General features: G+C 48.5%; 1 protein-coding gene and 1 non-coding gene across 2 annotated transcripts; one reads left to right on the forward strand and one right to left on the reverse strand.

Moving 5' to 3' along the window:
- Positions 1–5,322: 5,322 nt before the first annotated feature.
- Positions 5,323–12,831, reverse strand: LOC147965792 (uncharacterized). The gene is made up of 2 exons (XM_087530610.1): positions 12,475–12,831; positions 5,323–5,481 (listed from the first exon to the last, which is right to left on the reverse strand). The coding sequence occupies exons 1-2, from the start codon at positions 12,829–12,831 to the stop codon at positions 5,323–5,325; spliced, it is 516 nt and encodes a 171-aa protein (XP_087386736.1).
- A 730-nt stretch (positions 12,832–13,561) lies between these two features.
- LOC125517738 (U1 spliceosomal RNA) lies at positions 13,562–13,722 on the forward strand. The gene has a single exon (XR_007287779.2). It is a non-coding gene; the product is annotated as a U1 spliceosomal RNA (small nuclear RNA).
- The last annotated feature ends 295 nt before the right edge of the window (positions 13,723–14,017 follow it).

The raw sequence follows: 14,017 nt of genomic DNA on the forward strand, positions 1-14,017 counted from the left end.
CCACTACAACGCCATCCCCGTGCGCTCCCGAGCTCTGACCGCCGCAAAGCTCGTCGCCGGTGCCTTTGCAGGCCACCCCAGCTCCATCCGCCTCCACCACTGGATGCGCCACTCCTCCAGCTCCCCATAGATGCTCCCCGCGCGCCAAACCGGACCCTTTAGCAGAATCCCGATGCCCTCCGCCGTGCAGGAAGGTCGCTAGCGGCTTAACTCCGGCCGTGCCGATGTGGCAGCATCATTAGCAGCTAATGGCGCCACTAATTGAACCCACACCCACCGGCAGCTAGGCCCCATGCCCTAACTAACCCGGGTTTTGTTTGCGTTTAGATTAAACTAACCCTCACAGGCTCCACAGGTCAGTTTGACCTGGCCACATCACACGTTGACCTACCCCACACGTTAGTATTGACTTACTGACGTGTCTGTTGACCCGGCCCCACCTGTCAGCGACCCTAACTAGCACTGTGTCACTGACCAGTGAGCCCCACTGGTCAGGTTTGACCTGGACGGCCCTGTTGACCCCCTGACGTCACCCTGACGCAATTCCGACGCAGTTAATCATTTTCTGGATTTATTCTTATTCAGGAAATTCTAGAAAATGTCCAAAACTTCTAAAATTCATAGAAATTCAACCATAGCTCAGAATGAAATAAGTTATATATGAAAAATGATCAGAAAAATCCAATCTATCCATCTGTACTGGTTTCATGCATTTTTAAGCAACTTAAACTTGCTGTTTAGTTCAAACATGATAAGGCACTATTTAAATTCACATTTTGAGTTTGGGATTGAACCTTTGGTTCAAAATGACCCAAACCCTTCTGGTTTTAGTTGCATTATCTCAAAACACAACATATTGACATGTCATGATCATGCATCATATTGTGCATTGCATTGATTGTGTTTTCCTTCTCTGTTACCGGTATTTGTCCCCTCTCGATAGACGTGCTTTTGACGATGAGATTGATGACACCGATGAAGAGCTATAATATCTTTAGAAGTGCCAGGCAAGAAAAACCCCCTTGTTCATTCCGATACAATCCCACTCTCTCGCTCTTTCTCTCTTTTACTACATTAGGACAACAATGATTCAACTGTTACATGATGCAGTAGTTGAACCCCTTTTCATCTGCATGACCTGTCATTGCCACAGTAAATAGATGAAACCCACTAGCATGAGTAGGAGTTGTTTGAGCCCTGATGTGCCTACTCATTCATGCTTGTTTGTCATGCCTACTACTGCTTAGAGTTGAGTCAGGTCTGATTCATCGGGGATGAATTGGAGGAATGTGAACATGTCCTACTGTTGATAGCTAAGTGTGTGAATATGATTTGGTAAAGGTATCGATGAGAGGCCATGTAGGAGTACATGGTGGGTTGTTTCATTGAAGCCGTCCTTAGGAACTGAGTTCTTTGTTTGTGATCCATGAACAGCTACTACCATGCATTGGGCCCGAAACCAATGGACCCTCTCGACTTATTAACCGCCTTGATCTCTGTCCAGGAGTTGCAACTAGTTTCTGGTGTTTGTAGGATATGTGTTGGAGTCCGTGCATAGCGCTGACCCTAGGGGTGGGCTATGATGTGGTAGATACACCGTGGCATGGTGTGCCAGGCGCCCATTTGGTGTCTCGGGAACCCCGCACACATCGTTTGGGGCTGTGAGCGAAACCCCGGCCGGATCACCTCACGGATGGAACCCGAATAGGCGATAAAACCTGGACTAGAGACTTGTGTGGTTAGTCAGGTCGTGGTCGACTTCCTCGCCAGGCTTCCGCTTGAAGGTTGCCGAGATACACGACGTGTACATGGTGGTAAGTGGCGAGAGCGTGTGTGAATAAGTACACCCCTGCAGGGTTATAAATGATCTATTCGAATAGCTGCGTCCGCAGTAAAGGACCTCTCGGTTGCCTATACAGTTCATAGACAAGTGAAAGTGGATACTCTAAAATGCGCAAGATAAGTGTGAGTGTTATGGATGGCGTTCTCGTAGGGAGACGGGAGCGGATCCATAGTGGTGTATTGATTGGTGAATATGTGGACTCATGTGCGCCACCTCAAAAGAGTTACTTGCAGTCGTAGTTTAGGATAGCCACCAAGTCAAAGCTGGCTTGCTGCAGTTAAACTCCACCACCTCCTTGTTGATACTAATGCATATGTAGATAGCTCTGATGTAAGTCTTGTTGGGTACATTTGTACTCACGTTTGCTTAATTTATGTTTTTGCAGAGAGACTTCAGTCTCGCTAGTAGTTCCGTGTGGACTTTGATGTTTAGCTTGTTACCTCAGCTATGATCTTGTGCCCTCGGCAAGGTCTTGTGGATAGTCAGGCTTCTCAGCCTTTTCATTTGTAGTTGTCTGTACTCAAACAAGTTAAGCTTTCGCTTGTGCTTGTTGCTTGTATGCTCTATATGTTGGGTCATGAGACCCATGTTTGTAATACTTGGCTCCTAGGAACCTAATGAATAAATACTTTGAGTTGTAGAGTTTTGTTGTGATGCCATGTTGTATTTGCACATATCGAGCATATTGTGTGTATGATTTGAAATGCTTGGTATGTGTGGGATCCGACAACCTAGTTGTCTATCCTTGGTAGCCTCTCTTATGGGGAAATGTAGTCTAGTGCATCCACTGAGCCATTGTAGTCTGCTATAGCCCGGTTTACCGGAGTCCTGTTAGCCCAGTTGCTACTGCTCCGGAACACTTAGACTGGCCGGCATGTGTCCTTCTTCGATCCTGTGTCTGTCCCTTTGGGGAAATGTCACACGGTGTCTTTCGGAGTCCTGTTAGCCCGCTACAGCTAGAATCCCGGAGCCCCGCTAGCCCAGTTGCTATAGCCCGAATTCACTCGCTGATGAACGACACGTTCGTTGCTGGGTCATGTATGCATGTCCCTATAAGTTAGTGCACTTTGGGTTCACGACTAATCATGTCGACCCAGGTTCTCTGTCATATGGATGCTAGCGACACTATCATATACGTGAGCCAAAATGCGCAAACGGTCCCGGGCCAGGTAAGGTGGCACCCATGGGAATACCGTGCGTGAGGCCGCAACGCGATATGATATGTTACATGCTAGATCGATGTGGCTTAGGATCGGGGTCCTGACACTAAGGCTCTCCACGAGAATCCTGGGATCACTCACTAACAAAGCAAGGTAGGGTAGGATATAGGGAAGGAGCCAAGGCTACAGCTAATGAGATTCACAATGGTCAACTCTTCGGTGTCAGAGTAACCCATTACCATCACCTTGCTTTTGCCGAATTTAATAGTTAATCTCTACACCTCCTAGAAACATGGGAGGAGGAACTTCAAATTAATAATGTCTAAGGAAATTCCCTCCACCATCAGGATGGTGTAGTCTGCATACTGAAGATGAGAGACACCACCTCCCTCAATAAGATGGGGAACAACCCCGTGTAAGTGACCCTCCGCTTTAGCCACCTCTAGAATGGCGGCAAGGGTGTCCATCGCGAGGTTAAACAACAAAGGGGAGAACGGGCCGCCCTGTCGAACCCCTCTCCACGGTTTGAAGCATGGACCCGTCTCGCCATTGATGTTGATGGGCGTGCTCCCACTAGAAACCAACTCCATGATCCAAGTGATCTAGCGGTGATCAAAGCCCTTACGTTGCAGGATGTCCGGAAGGAAGTCCCAACACAGTGTATCGTAGGTATTATGGAAACCACTCTTGAAGAAAACCATCTTTAGATGTTTAATGTTTACTTCATGACTGATTTCCTGGAGGTTGAGAATTCCGTCATGAATCAAACGACCTTTAATGAAGGCAGTCTAGTTCAGATGGGTGACCCTAGCAACCATCGGTGCGGCCTTAATGGCGTGCTCCTTAGCGAGAATGAAGAAAACAACATTTATGACCATGATTGGCCTAAATTGGCGGATGTCCTAGCCCCAACTACCTTGGGGCTTAAGGAGACAACACCATAATTAATCCAAGACACATCGAGGACCCCCAGGAAGAAATCTTGAAAAATGACCATAACCATACCTTTGATGACTTTCTAGAATTTCATAAAAAACAAGAGCTCATCGGGTCAAGGAGTCGAGTCAGGTCTCATAGCTCTGATCGCTGCCTCCACCTCCCCCAAGAAGAACATAATCAGAAGGTTATAATTTTCAGTCGAACACGCGGGGGTAAATATGTATTAATTTTCACAAGAGTGAATTGTTCTGCTTTGGTAGAGCCAAGGAGGAACAAGAGGCATATATGCAACTGTTCGGGTGTGAATTGGATCTTGTCCTACGTCTGCTTCTTCCCATCTCAATAATAAGCAGCTCATTGTTCTTTTGCATTTTCTAAAGAACTATGCTTGTTTGTTGTGTCAAGCTTATTTATAGGAGCTACTACCATTTGAGCATTTTGGTTATTCGTGAAACAAACATTTCCCTCATCATATTATTTAAATTTGAAGTAACTGTAGATAATTTTCAATCTGGAGGATGTGTTTTCTGTGTTCCTTTTGACAATCATTTTGTCGCACGTTATCTTTTAATATATTTTTTCTATGTACCAGTTGAGAGAAAAATATATTTTTATTAACATGATCTTTTTTGGGAATATCTTATTAACATGATCTGGCCAGTTCTCCTACATCATCTGGCCATTTATTTAAATTCCGTAGAACAAGCACTACCAAGTTTCCTTCAATTATAGCAACGGGCCTTACCCTGAAACTTTTAGCCCATCTAACTGATGAGGTGCTAACTTTTTTTTTCTTAAAGCTTCATGTAAGTTGTTTGAAAGTGATTTGCTATAAATAACTCAAATTCAGTATGTGCTGTGTCACTAGAACTATACCACGTCACAAACAGAAACGTACATTTCTTACGATGAATATCGTGATCTGGTCACATGTATGTTTTTAAGTGGTCTCTTTATTCAAATTCTTGATTATGGGTTCTCTATCTAATAGTGGTATTACAATAAGATACTCCCTCCGTTCCAAATTACTCGTCGTGGTTTTAGTTCAAACTAAAACCACGACGAGTGATTTGGAACGGAGGGAGTATGATGGTACACTGAATTTGACTGTTTACCTGTTCGGCTACTACAAAACCTGAATGAATCATACTAACACAAATTTCTGAGATGGATCTATGCTGCATCTTTTTGGAGCCAACTTGTTTTTCTGGAAAAGGGGGACTTCCCCGGCCTCTGCATCAGAAAGATGCATACAGACACCTTTATGAAACAAGCAAATAGGTTCAACACCAGCCTAAAATTCTCAAACAAAGCATCTCACAGAGCGCTGAAGAAGCAAAACAAATGCCACAGCCGGCCGGCAAGAGAAAGATAGGAAAACTAATTGCCTATCCTATTACATGACCGCCATCCAAACCGGCTGAAGATATCCCGTGCAACCATCTCCCATCGGATAGATCCAGTAACCAAATGCTCCCTGGCCTTCGTCGGAGTGAGTAATGACCACATACGGATCAAAGCAATGGCTCGGAATATAACCTGCAAAAAATGAGTATTGGATGTTCTGTTAAAGACTAAATCATTTATGCAATTCCACATAGCCCATAATAATGCACATACTCCAACATGAATGTGTCTCGCTGTATGGAGCTCAATCCCATCCAATCACGTTCTGAATAACGTATTAATATTCTGTGGAGGAGTAATATTAAAGGCTATTGTCACTGACTACCATAATTTTTTTGCCATAGGACAATCGAGAAAGAGGTGTTTAATAGTTTCATCTGTATCACAAAAGCTACACCGACTAGATCCATTCCAGTTGCATTTAATCAAGTTGTCCTTAGTTAAAATGACTTGTTTATGCACAAACCACATAAACAATTTAACTCTCAAAGGAACTTTGACTTGCCACACATGTTTTGACTTTGGAATAGAACTAGAATTAATGATATCCACGTACATAGATTTAACCGTAAAAACTCCATTCCTCGTAAGCTTCCAACATAACCGATCTGGGCGCTGAGAAAGTTGAACCTCCATCAGTCTTCTCACAAGATGGAGCCAAGCTTCCCAACGGTTACCGAGTAAAGCTCTCCTGAAGCTAATATGTAGAGGCGTGGACTGACACACCGTCTGAACGGTCGCATCTCTTAGTTGAACAATACTATAGAGAGAAGGATACTGAACTGCCAATGGCATATCCCCTAGCCAGGTATCCTCCCAGAATCTTGTAGACGTACCGTTACCGATAACCATCTTGGTCTGGTTAAATAAGAGCGACTTAACTCGCACCAGGCCTTTCCAGAAAGGCGAATCCATCGGCCTCACCGTCACCTGGGATAAGGTCTTGGAATGAAGGTACTTATTACGCAGAATCTGGGCCCAAGTGGCCTCGGTCTCTCGCGAAAGCTTATATAGCCATTTACTAAGGAGACATTTGTTCTTTACCTCCAGATTTTCAATCCCGAGACCCCCTTGGTCCTTAGGTCGGAAAATAATGTCCCATCTAGCTAATCTATACTTTCTCTTCAACTCATCGCTTTTCCAGAAGAAACGAGATCTATAGAAATCGAGTCTTTCCCGAACGCCCACTGGTACTTCGAAAAAAGACAGAAGGAACATGGGCATACTAGTGAGCACCGAATTAATAAGAACCAACCGGCCTCCATATGACATTAATTTGCCTTTCCAGCATCCCAATTTCTTCTCAAAACGATCCTCAATGCACTTCCATTCGCTATTTGTTAGCTTACGGTGGTGAATGGGTATACCTAAATACGTAAAAGGTAACGCCCCCAATTCACACCCGAACAGTTGCATATATGCCTCTTGTTCCTCCTTGGCTCTACCAAAGCAGAACAATTCACTCTTGTGAAAATTAATTTTTAGACCAGACAACTGTTCGAATAAGCATAACACCAACTTCATGTTTCGCGCCTTAGCCAAGTCATGCTCCATAAGGTTGATAGTATCATCAGCGTACTGTAGGACAGATACACCTCCATCCACTAGATGAGGTACCAGGCTACCTACCTGTCCTGCATCCTTAGCCCTTCCTATTAGAATTGTCAACATGTCAGCTACAATGTTGAACAGAATAGGTGACATTGGATCTCCTTGTCTCAGGCCTTTATGTGTTTGGAAATAACGACCTGTGTCATCATTCACTTTGATTCCAACACTGCCTTGTTGCGTGAAAGATTCTATCTGGCGTCGCCAAGCGGGATCAAAACCTTTCATCCTCAACGCCTGTTGAAGGAATGGCCATTTAACTTTGTCATACGCTTTTTCTAAATCCACTTTGAAAACCACCCCATCTAGTTTTTTCGTATGGATTTCATGGAGCGTTTCATGCAGGACCACCACCCCTTCAAGGATGTTCCTATCCGGCATGAAAGCAGTTTGGGATGGCTGCACCACAGAATGCGCAATCTGTGTGAGTCTATTAGTCCCAACCTTGGTGAAGATTTTGAAACTTACATTCAGAAGACAGATGGGCCTAAACTGCTCAATTCGGACCGCCTCTGTCTTCTTCGGCAACAAAGTAATAGTTCCAAAATTCAGATGAAACAATTGAAGCTGTCCAGCGAATAAGTCGTGGAACATCGGAAGCAAATCCCCTTTAATAATATGCCAGCATCTCTTATAAAACTCCGCTAGAAATCCATCCGGCCCTGGAGCAGAGTTACTCTTCATCTGAGCAATAGCTTCAAACACCTCTTTCTCGGAGAATGGGGCTGTTAAGATATCATTTTCATCTGAAGCCAACTGGGGGATATCCTCGTTCCGCGACTCATCAAGCGAGATGAAATTATCCTCCGGAGGCCCAAATAACTTCTTATAATACTCAGTGATGTAAAGTTTTAAATTTTCCTGCCCTACAATCGTCCCTTCTTCTTGCTCAAGCTGAAAGATCCTTTTCTTTCTATGCTTGCCATTAGCGATCATATGGAAAAACTGAGTGTTGGCGTCCCCTTGGACCACTTTGCGGACCTTCGCCCGCAATGCCCACTTCAGTTCTTCTTCTCGCAGCAGCTCTTTCAGTCTCATCTCCGCATCTAGCTTAACATGCAATTCCGTTGGATCTAGGATTGTGCACTCGGATTTTACATCTAAGGCCTGGATAAGGTTAAGGAGCCTTTCCTTTTCGACGTTATACACCCCACTAAGATGCTTAGCCCACCCTCGTAAGAAACTTTGAAGGTGACGAATCTTATTCTGCCATCTCTCTATTGGAGTTCTACCTCCTGAATCTTTAGCCCATTCCCTGGCTATCAGATCCAAAAAACCTTCTCTCTCAAACCAAGCTAGTTCAAAGGAGAAGATATTCTTGTTCCCCACGTGCGTTGCCTCCCCAGAGTCAACTAGCAACGGGGTGTGGTCTGAAATTCCACACGATAACGCTTGTACGGTGACTAGAGGAAACTTCTGTTCCCAGTCCACACTCACTAGGACCCTGTCAAGTTTCTCAAAAGTAGGAGTAGGCAAAGCATTAACCCATGTGAATTTTCGGCTGGAAAGCTCTATCTCTCTCAGATCCAAGCTTTCAATAATGGTGTTGAACATGAACGACCACTTGCCATCGAAATTCTCATTGTTCTTTTCACCCCTCCTTCTAATGATATTGAAGTCGCCCCCTACTAAGATTGGAAGCTTCTCTGATCCGCAAATACGGACTAGATCTGCCAGAAAGTTCAGTTTTAATTCTGGCTGTGCGGCACCATATACCGCCACCAGGGCCCAATTAAATCCATCGATCTTGGACCTAACCCAAAATTTGACAGCGAAACCTCCCATGACCACACTCCGAACTTCCAGCGTCTCACATCTAACGCCAAGTATGATGCCACCTGATCTTCCTCTCAGAGGTAGACAATGCCAATCAAAATTGGGCCCCTCCCGACAGCGTATTAAGGAATTGGGGCGCAAAATTGCCTCTTCCGGTTTCCGAAAGAGCAATAAAGTCCAGCCTCTGTTCGATCGAAGCCTCTGCTAGAAAACGTCTTTTAGCCAAGTCCTTTAGACCTCTGCTATTCCAAAAGATTCCTCTCATAACTCATCATGAAATTTTTAGGTCATCCGGTTCCTAGCACTTCTATGCACTGCCGAAGTCGGGTAGATTTTGCGCTGCCACTTGCGCTTAGGTTTGGGTAAATCCACCACCCGGTCCTCACAACCGGTGGCAAGGATTCTCTTAGAAAGGCCCTCTGTATTATCTTCATCCCCAGTCGTTACAGAACCATGCTCCTCCCCTGACCACGGGGGAGGGGGCCAATATCTATGCAAAGTGAGTCTAACACCCTAACTCCCAAGTGTGAAATCTCAGAATCGTTCATGGGTTTAACTGCTGCTAAGTGGCGAATCATGTCTAAAGCACGATCCGCTTCAAGATCCAATATATCATTTACTGAATGCGAGATTTCATTCTCATTACTACCAAGTGAAACCCCTAACTGGTTTGCATTATGAATAATCTCAGCATTAGAAAAATGAAGAATAGAATTGGAGGTGTTAACCGACATACCAGTAGTGACCTCCAGATCACGAAGCTTGGCCGCCCGCTTGGCGCACCTCACCTGCATGTCATCAATCTCTGGCTGGTCCTGGAGGCAACAGCTCATCCGCCGCCCCTGAGACACAGGATCTGGGATCCCTCCGAAAGCGATTACCTCCTCCCTAGAGACCTGGATAGGGGTCAGGCCTCCCGCCTGACCCCCACCACTTGGCTCCGTGACTGACATGCGCAGAGGGGAAGGGAAGTGAGGGGCCGCCTGCCCCCTCCCTCCTTGCCAATCAGAGCAGCCAGGTCGGCGGGTGAAGCGCTCAAGCTAGTTGGTGTCGGCAGACCCGACCCCTGAGGCGAATCAAGGGATCGCCCGCCCGTGACTCCCACTGACGCCATAGGAGAAGAGTGCGCCTCCACCACAGGCGAAGAAAGACCAAAGGCCTCCTGCCCTGGTCTCCCTCTCCCTGCCGACCCGATGGCAGCGTGTAGTGCATGCCCGTCCCCAATGGTCCTCGACTGAGGAGAAGCACCAGTAGAAGAAGGAGTATAGGGGGCCTCCTGCCCACTATCCCCCTCTTTCTCGGCAACGCCGTCAAACCTTGCAAAGTCCAAGGGTGGTGGCGTGTCCTCTAGTGCATCCTCAGACTCCACCCTATCGCTCCAGAGTCTCGGAGGAGCGGATGCAGGCTCAAACGAACCGAATCGCAAAGTGCTCATAGGCGCCGAAACCGAAGGGGACGCCCCAGACCCAGGTGCCTGCGAGGTGGAACTCGGCCCATTGGCCAACTGATTCTCAACCTCATCCCCTCGCGATTTCGTGTTACCGGACCCATCATCCTTATCCTGCATATGCACATCTGTCCCTGCCATAGCCTCCGCAAAAAGCTCTGAGTCCTCAAACTCTATCTCAAGGTTGAAAACCTCCCCCTTATAAGTCCACTTGACCATGTCAGGTACAAACTCAATATCAAGGATACTCACGAGTAAGCGTGCCACCCCAGTAGCTCTGGTGAAAGCTATATGCACCTTCTCTGTTTTCCCGACCAGCATTCCCAAACTAGCAGCAACTCGGGCATCATGAAGCGGCTTGGAAGGCGCCCCCGAGAAACGCAGCCATACCTGAGTGAGAGGCTTGCCCTGCGGCTCAACTCGTTTCCACTCATGGAACTCGAGGATGCACTCAGTTCCAGGGACTCTGCACAACCCAAAACTGAGCATGCGCTCTAGGTCCTCCGATGTCGGGAAATCCACCTTAAAAGAATTATCCTCGAGGCAACTAAGTTCCCGCACAAAGTCCCCTAGTATAAGCTCAGAAAGCCTGTGAATAACCTGTGCCTCAGACACCTCGCACTTAGTTACCTTAACAATCCCTGTATATGAATTCTGTGGCTCGTCAGGAATCTCCCTCACACTGGGAGACTCAAAAAACATCAACTCAGAATAGTAGACTCCATAAATGGTGATACTCGGCATCTGATCACGCAAAATCGGGCATGCCCCAGACTCATGTACTGGCTTAAGATAAGTATCACAGAGCTCTGTCTCACACTCAGTAATAAAGTGGCCTCTCTCGCCACAATGGTAGCACAATATCTTTTCCTTTTTACGTGCCCACTTGGAGGCTCTCTCCTCCTCAGCCTTGTCTACAGCCCCGGCAGCCTCCGGCGCTACGGACTCCGTCGGAGGCACGTCCGCGGAAGCGAGAGCAGTTACCACCTCCATAGCCTGCCCGGAGCTCCATCTCCTGACCGGTAGAATCAGCCGTCGGGTCCACCACGACGGGTGGTGGAGGCTGGCGGTAACGGTTTCTGCCACCGCGACCACCGCGACCCCACGGTGCCCTCGGTAACCGCCTCGCTGCCTGTAATCGGGGCCAGATGCCCCCTCGACAAAACCTCCCGGAGGTCCGTAGAAAGGTCTTTCGTCTGACCCATCACCCTGCCATGCATAGCCACGTCCGCCACCCGTAGACAATGAGCCACGATGTTATCCGTCCCCATAGGCATTTAAACCATCATCACCCCACTTTCCTCGGGGCGGGCCATTACCACCGCGATTAGTCGGCGCCCGAGCCATAGCCACACCTCCCTCACCCGCGATAGGTAGCACTAGTGGGGTCTAAACTGGTACCGCGCGCTTCTGAAGCGGTCTGGCAACATAGTGTGGCGGAGGAGCAGCATGTGGTAGCCCACCCGGCACCGAAGCATGCGTCGGCGGCCTCTGCAGCGTAGCACCACGCCCCACAGGCGCAGGCGTCGGCGGTCTCAGCGGGGTAGCACCGCGCCCCACAGTCGCCGGCAGAGAAGCAGCCGGCGCCGGAGGCTGAAGGCCTAGAGCACCACGCCCTGCGGCCGGCACCGCCCCCACAGTCTACGCAGGTCGCGGCCCTGGCGGGGTACCACGTCCGGCAGCGCCCGCGGGTCGCGGCCCCTGAGGCACGCCACGACCTACCGGCAGCACCGGCCGCTGACCCTGTGGACCGCCGCCACCATGGGCAGCCGGCGCCGCTCCGGCAGCCACCTGAGACTTGGGACAAGAAGCCGCCGCATCCCCCGTCCCGCCATCAAGGGAGGGATCCGAGTCGCCCGCCCCGGACCACAGCGAAGGAACCCCGATCGACCCCCGCGGCGTTGAGACCTAGGGCAGAGTGATGGCAGAAGCAGAATGCCCGGCAATACACGTTCGCTCGAACGCATGCAAGGGCTTTTGGCTGCGTCGCCCGTGGAGTCCGAGTTAGCCTGGGCCTCATACCCGGCTAACTCCGGCCCACTCGGCTTTGCCACTCGATGGGCCTCACACCCATCGGTAGGCCGTCCCAGATCCATCACCGACCGATCGAGCCCAGCTAAGCCCAATATCGAATTTAAACGCCTTGCCCTGGCAGTTCGGATCTCGGCCGGTCCGCCGGTCACCGGCGCCGGCGCCGCTGCCGCCGCTGCCGGCCTCACTTTCTTTCTTCTCTGGACAACTTTCCATGCCCCGGCCTCAAGAAAATCTGACAAGGTAGGTTTAGGAAGACATACCTTCGGAAGTGGTCCTCGCCATGGCCGGATCGCCGTCGCCGATGTACGCCGGTGGACTACCCAGCGGACAACCTCAATGGCGTCGTGCTCAAGTCCTTGCCGGGCTGGGTCATCCATGGGGATCGCCAAGTCCATGATTTTCGCCGCATCTTGCTCCGAGTACCCCACGCGAAACGCCTCGCAGATCGCATCAGAAGGAGTCGGCGAGCTCACCGGTGACAAATCGCCGCCGTAGTCCCCGTCCTCGTCGTCCGCGTCGCCTGCGTCATCGCAAAGCGCCCAGAAGCGGCCTCCTACGCGCCGGTCACCAGTGGCCGTGGTCACTCCCGTCGTCGCCCGCGGCGCCCCGTCTCCCATTTCGCTCGAGGTGTCTCCAGACTCGAGAAGCCATACTGCACATCTCCAGTTCAAAATTTCAAATGTAGGCAGCAGACAATCACCATTCAGCAAGCTGCATACTGTTGGTGGCCCTCGGGGGGCTTGCACATCTCCAGTTCAAAATTTCAAATACACATACCGGTGCACTCTTGGGCACACATTGAATGACTGACATTTGTTTGTTTTCAGTTAATGTTTTCAGCCTGCTAATTAAGGAAGAAAAATACTCTGAAACTCGCGGTAAAACCTGGAAAGTTATTCAATGTGTTCCCAATTCTGCACCAGTGTATTTGAAATTTTGAACTACCATCGTTCAAATTTTGAAATTTTAAATAAGCGATAGAGGATCACGCAGCCGTGACAAGTTTGACCTGCCATCGTTCTCCACAGGATGACGAACCGGATTACTCTTTTCCAATGCGAATCTGGCCCGGTTGGTACTGATAGGCCCATACACGGTGTCCTGTTCGAATTCCTCATCCCGGAAACCCGCAACAAACACCAGGCGAGGCATACTTTCTTTCATTTAGTACCACACTGCCTGTCCAAGGAGGTAGCAGAGGCAGCGCAACCTATATAAGCAGGGCATAGGGCAACCTTGAAACATACTCCCTTTGTTCGGGATTACTTGTCTCGGATATGGATGTATCTAGAACTACAATATGTCTAGATACATCCATTTCTGCGACAAGTAATCCGAACGGAGGGAGTACTTACCTGGACGGGGTCTATGGTTGAGCAAGAAGAGCCATGGCCTAGACTAGTGACCCATATTGCACTTTGTGGGTGCGCTGGCTTACCATCTCCCCTTTGAGGGAGAGTGGACGTCATAATTTGTGATAGAGGGGGTACGCGTTCGCGCGGCCCCTGCCAAATATCAATTTAAACTTTTGGTCATTTTGATATATGGTTTGGTCCTTAGTGTCGACTCTGAATTCTCTGAGTGTGAAAGACCTTGGCTATTTTCTCAAGTCTATAAAACTATGAGTGGCTAGGGCTTTATAAAACTGTGAGTGACGTCATAATTTTCTGCAGAACTGTGAGCGTGAATGGCCTTGAGCTGCCAACTATTAATTTTAAGTTTTGTTCCTTTTGATTTGTGATGATTTGGTCCATGCTGTCAGCTCTGAATTCTCTTGAAAATTTTCAAGTGGCATTATGCCCT

This window comes from Triticum urartu, chromosome 6A (assembly GCF_056163025.1).
Source record: "Triticum urartu cultivar PI428250 chromosome 6A, HENAU_Tu73, whole genome shotgun sequence".
In the NCBI taxonomy this organism is placed as follows: Eukaryota; Viridiplantae; Streptophyta; class Magnoliopsida; order Poales; family Poaceae; genus Triticum; species Triticum urartu.

Bases quoted from the DNA above. Each gene is read 5' to 3' on its own strand.
- LOC147965792 (XM_087530610.1), bottom strand. From the start codon at position 12,831: ATGGGAGACGGGGCGCCGCGGGCGACGACGGGAGTGACCACGGCCACT. The intron at 5,482-12,474 runs GTATGTCTTCCT...CATTTTTTGCAG, and splicing joins GGCGAGGACCACTTCCGAAG to GTTATATTCCGAGCCATTGC.